The 5607-nt window shown below is 41.5% G+C and overlaps 1 protein-coding gene across 1 annotated transcript; it reads right to left on the bottom strand.

Annotated features, from left to right (window-relative positions):
• Nucleotides 1-2766: 2766 nt before the first annotated feature.
• Nucleotides 2767-5403, bottom strand: LOC311363280 (uncharacterized protein; the record flags this gene model as incomplete). Its single annotated transcript, XM_084483244.1, has 7 exons — nucleotides 2767-3214; nucleotides 3411-3515; nucleotides 3706-3819; nucleotides 4161-4240; nucleotides 4460-4611; nucleotides 4988-5114; nucleotides 5243-5403. 7 exons carry the CDS (start codon nucleotides 5401-5403, stop codon nucleotides 3114-3116), a joined length of 840 nt encoding a protein of 279 aa, XP_084339370.1. The 3' UTR covers nucleotides 2767-3113.
• Between the last annotated feature and the right edge of the window lie 204 nt (nucleotides 5404-5607).

The following is a 5607-nucleotide window of genomic DNA, read 5'->3' as shown; positions in this document are numbered from 1 at the left end:
CTGGCAACATCACATTCCTCAGATGTAACACTCATGTCTATGTTGTGTCAGTGCCTTGAACCTCAGTGGATATCAGTTTACACACACACACACACACACACACACACACACACACACACACACACACACACAGAAGAAGAAGATAATCTGACCTGAAATATGCAGAAACATCCTATTTAACTCGTTTCCACTAGTATTCTTGGAAACTCAATCAAACATCTAATAAGCAGTTTGTATGCAGTGTCCTAAATAAAGAATTCCCAATCCACACGACACTACGTCGACTCTCGCGGATGTCATTCATATCCGAGTGAATGAAGTGAAAGGAGGAAGAAAGCAAACTGGGTCTCTGTGTAATATTCTAGGAAGTATTAAAAAGGAAACCCATGGGACAAGCTGAAGGAACAGTCAGAAACATCTGCTACCCAGAGTCCCCAGACTGGAACAGGCCTCATCTGTTCAGCAAGCACTCTGTTTATTCCCATTTAACAAACAATATGGAGTGAAGATAATTATTTGAGATAGGCAGTTAAACCAGGAATCGATCTGAGGTTAGTAACAATGTGTTGCGGTACAAGGAATTTATGAAAGTTTATCCGCTAGCATTGCATTTTCAAAGGGACTGTTTTCAATTATAAGGGTCCGAAGAATCACCCTAATCTCCCAACAATGTATAAATGGGGGGAAAAAGAATAGGCCTACCGCTATATTTTCAAAATATGCCAATAATTAACCTGCAATTTACCCAGAAACCGCCAGAACAAGCACATTATACCACAAACAAAAAAAAGACAGAGCATAACAAACATTATACCGCAAAACACCTCAAAACTACTGCAAAAAAAAATCATTCAATTCAAATTATCCTGAAAATGCCTTAATGATTCAATCCCAAATGTCCCACACAAATTTTACCAAATCGTTGTGCACATTAAAGGAAAGTACTGGTTTAATCGTGTCCTATTTCATCATATAGGTACATACTGTATATTGCATCCTATATATGTGGAGGCAGCAGAATCTCACTCAGAACAGATAACAGAAACAGAGCCTGCTATTCCCCAGGTGTATAACCGGCCATACAGAAAGAGAATCAGTCCTCTTCAGAGCATTATACTTTCCGCATGAATAGTCCAAACAACAGGACACATGCTTGGATCATTCTATGATGTAACAGCTCTGTATATTAGACCCAGAACCAGCATTAACATATTCATACAGACATGAATCTGAGCCCCTTACCCGATCACCAAAAAGCTTTTTATGAACTGATGTGCCCAGCAGCAGTGGGCCCAGTTGTGTTGCGGACCTTGGCAGACTGCGAATTTGTGACCACTTCAAAAAGATCTCCATTTTGAATGAATGACAAATCGCCCCACAGAATACTCGCATCAGAATACCAAATTTGTGTTCATGGAAGAAAAAAAAAAAAAAAACTCATTATTTTTTATCCTATCTGTTGCTCATAATTCTGCACCACCATTTTAAATCCGCTCTGTACCAGTAGTAAAATCACTGGTGCAGATCTTTAATGTGGCTAGCTAAGCATGTCACAAGACTAACGTTGGCCGCCATCGTCGCTCTGCTTGAGTGCACACGCTGAACTCAGAAAACTCCTGCCTGAAGCAGTTTTCTGGAGCAGTCACTCAAAGCTTTCTTTGTTCTGCGCCATATGTGAGTTCAATGATTTACATGCAAGTGGTTTATCCATCTTGTCACATAGAAGTAATCAACTTGATAGCATTTCGACTTACAACCTGGGGAATGATATTAAAGGCCCAGCCGTAGCGCAAGCTATCAAATGAGTCTCAATACGATTCAAACTATTTGATGCACTTCCTCAATTATGTCAGTTTATCACTTGCAAATCTCAGAGCCATTTTCACACAATCCTATATGACACTCTTAAATGTAAACAACATATACCAGATATATTGTTTATTTACATCAAGTATGTGCAACTTACAGAACCTTAAATTATTTTTCACAAAATAATCTCTCCCTCATTTTTCATTTTCCCCAAAGAAGTATTCTCTTCATTTTTCTAGAACTCCTTTTTCGATTTTTTATTCTCTCAATCATTTTTCTATACCTCCCTTTTCCCCCGCAAAATATTATCTCTGTCATTTTTCTCCACCTGCTTTTTTTCAATTTCTTATTCTCCATCATTTTCCTATGCCAAATTTTTGTTGTGGATGTACGGGATTAGTCGGGGAGTTAGGAACGAACACGTCTCGGCTTTTTTTGCCGTGAGAAATTGGATGTGTGGCGTGTGTGCGGGTGTAAACAGGCAAAAGCGCGTGTCACGGTGAAACCGTGAGAGTTGCCAGCTCTGGTGTTATTGGATGCTGTGATTTTGAATCATTATCGTAATGTCTTTACAAGTTGTTACACAGTTGTACCTGTTGACATAGCTATTATCTATTACAGCTAATTTCAACACTAGCTACAGCCACATACTTGTTTATCACTGCAGCCATGTGGAAACTAAAAGGGAACTTAAATGTTGCATGAAGAATGACCGCTATCTCAACACCAAGAGGGGTAGCTTCTTTGTAAAACAAGATAAACTGGGCTGTGGGCACCACCTATTATTATTATTATTATTATTATTGTGAATCATACACTCAAGATGCCTTGATTTATTAAACAAAAATACATTGACATAATGACATCATAGACAAACTATTTATTAAATTGCAAAGCACAGCAAACCATCATAATATAGCATACATGAGGAAGTCATTCTGGCAACTACTGTGAACATGTTGGTCTGAGATGTGCTACTCTTAGCGAGTAACACACAAACAACTTTGGAAAACAACGTGACAGAGAAATCAACTAAATGATCACCATGCCTTTATACTTTCAGTAACACGAACGACAACATTATTTTAATTCAAGGATGTAACAAGTATTGAACCAATGAATATAATGCCATAGATGAAAAGACGCAAGAAGCAAGGTTTTAGCAAGCTGAAATGCAGGTGTTTAGTGCATACAGTAGTGACACTTTAAAGACAGAAAAACTATTGAAAACAATCATAGTCTTCAACGTTTCCATTGAGAGATCATTTCTTTTTTGATAGAGCCATTTGATTTCTTCTCGTAGACTATGTCCGAGGGCGTAGACACGGTGGACCAAACGAGTGTTTCAAATCCATGTCGCGTGTTTCAGGACTTTGATAATTGCTCGAGTCATTAGGGCAGAACTCTGCAAGGGGCACATGAAACACGACCGGGTCACTCACTATAGAGAGTTAGATGAAGAGGTTGTTGGACGGGCCACTGCACACACACACACACACACACACACACACACACACACACACACACACACACACACACACACACACACACACACACACACACACACACACACACACACACACACACAGGTAATTTCTCACCTTCTCCATGATGATACTTGAAAGGGGGCGGGGTCACCAGGCGCTTGCAGGAGGCCAGCTCTCTGGTTGGTCTGATGTAATACTCGTGTAAATCTGGATATAGACCTGCAAAAAAAACCAACAAGTAGCAAAATTAGGTAAACGAAACTATGAGCAACCCCCACATTGTAGCGCTTAATCTAGAAAACCATCAGACGGAAAGAGATAGGGACAGACAGACAGAGGAGGACTACTTTACCAAAGATAATCAGACGGAAAGAGATAGGGACAGACAGACAGAGGAGGACTACTTTACCAAAGATAAACAGGTAGTCCAGAGCCGTATATCCAGGCACAAATGCTACAGCGGTCATGACTAGACATTCATTGCAGGCCTTGATGAACCGGAACGTCGCATTTGAATGGAAGTCTGAAATAGAGACCCATTGCATGGCTTATCTTTCCATTAAACCGGCACTATGAACGTTTTTCCATTAGCAGCCTCTAGTGGCTTGAGTTCACCCTACGGTTAGAGCTATATTATGTATCTTCTATGTTCTGTTGGTCGACAGTTACTGTTCATTTTTCACACTGGGGCAAGAATAAAATGATTTATAGAGAATAAAAACCCTGAACGGATTGACTCGCTTTTTAATGGCGTTAATAGCTACTGTAGATCAACATAGTGATCAACAAAGTTTACACATCATCAAATGTACCAATGCGATTATGCATGTAAACATATGGCTGTTTATTGGTTTATTTACTTACGGGGCAGATCGAGGAATAGTGAGTTGTTGCGAAGTTCAATGCCCGTGAAGTGGTGGTAGACGCACCACGTTGTCCTGTTTCTGTTACATGAAGAAAGGAATAAAACCTGTTGTTACTAGCCGCAACTACAGTACACTTTAATGTAAAAAGATTTGATTCTGCTGACATGAGGCCAAAATGTCTAACGCAATATATATAACGAGTTAAAACGAATGATCTACACACTGGTCTTCGACCATTAGCGGCGCACGCTTCTCCCTGTGATGGGGGAGCTGAAAGTGAAAGTGAGCGCTACTCACGGGACGCTCAGCATGTGTGCCATGTCCAGGTGGATGGTGCCATTGGGCCCCCTGGAGAACTCTGCCCAGGAGCTCTTAGCGTGGGTCAGGGCATACTGATCAATGGAGTCAGTAGAGTACGCCTCCTGCAGGATCCACCTCCCAGCAAAGATCTGATCGATAATAGTGAAACAAAATTGTGTTCAATTTTTTACTAGAATCCAGCCTCCTCAATTGATCAGAAAAAAATCTATAAAAAAAATGAATTGTTGTCGTGTCCTGTGTGCATCTGAGGGTTGTGGCAGTCTTGGGGTTAGGGTGTACTTCCAGATGAAAGCTGCTGCGTTTCAACCCCCCCCCCCCGCCATCTCTGGTAGGTGTCCTCGAGCTAGATGCCCAAACGCCCCCGGCCTGCTCCTTAGTGACATTCATCTGAATTCAATCTAAGTCGCTTTTGAAGAAAGTCCCTGCTAAATGGCTAAATAGAAGTGTATAGTTATTCTTCTCCTATGTTGATGTTATGCATCTGTCTGTGGGCTCGATTCATACCATGTTAAGGATGTCATCAGAAGGGATGGCTTTCAGGAGTTTGGAGCAGGTTGGTGATGATGACGGCACAGGGTAGTAGGCCTTCACCAACAGTGCAACCAGCATGGCACCGTACAGAAGAAAGAGACTGGGGCGAGGTTAAGGTAGCGGCACGACTTTGAGTGGCCATATCACAAATCTGCACTGCAAACATGCACACTTTTACCCGTCGCACACCCAACCCTTACTGGGCCGGTTTGAACCAGATATGGATACAGTGTCGTAATGTGTGTTTTTCTACAACATTGCTTCTTGGCAGATGGTTCCCCTCTGCCGCGCTTCTCTCCATCCTGCTTCTCCGTATCGCCGCTGTCGGCCTTCTCACTCACAATGGGGGACTGACTGCCGAAGCCCTGGCCAGCATTGTAGGAAGTCATTTCCTAAGAGGGCCATAAAGAGGAAGAAAATTACTACGTTTTTGATCAGCCATTACAAAACAATCTCCCGGAACAGATCAAGGTCATGGCTTTGGTTTACGTTTGGATCTACATTTACGTTTTGCATCTACATTTGTCTTTCCAGCTTTTGAAAAAATACCTAGGTCAGTTCATTTTCTTGAACCCCGTTACTTTTACATATGT

The sequence above is a fragment of the Micromesistius poutassou genome (genome assembly GCF_964030765.1).
Source record: "Micromesistius poutassou genome assembly, chromosome: 18".
Lineage (NCBI taxonomy): Eukaryota > Metazoa > Chordata > Actinopteri > Gadiformes > Gadidae > Micromesistius > Micromesistius poutassou.
This window is presented reverse-complemented; position numbering and strand designations above follow the sequence as displayed.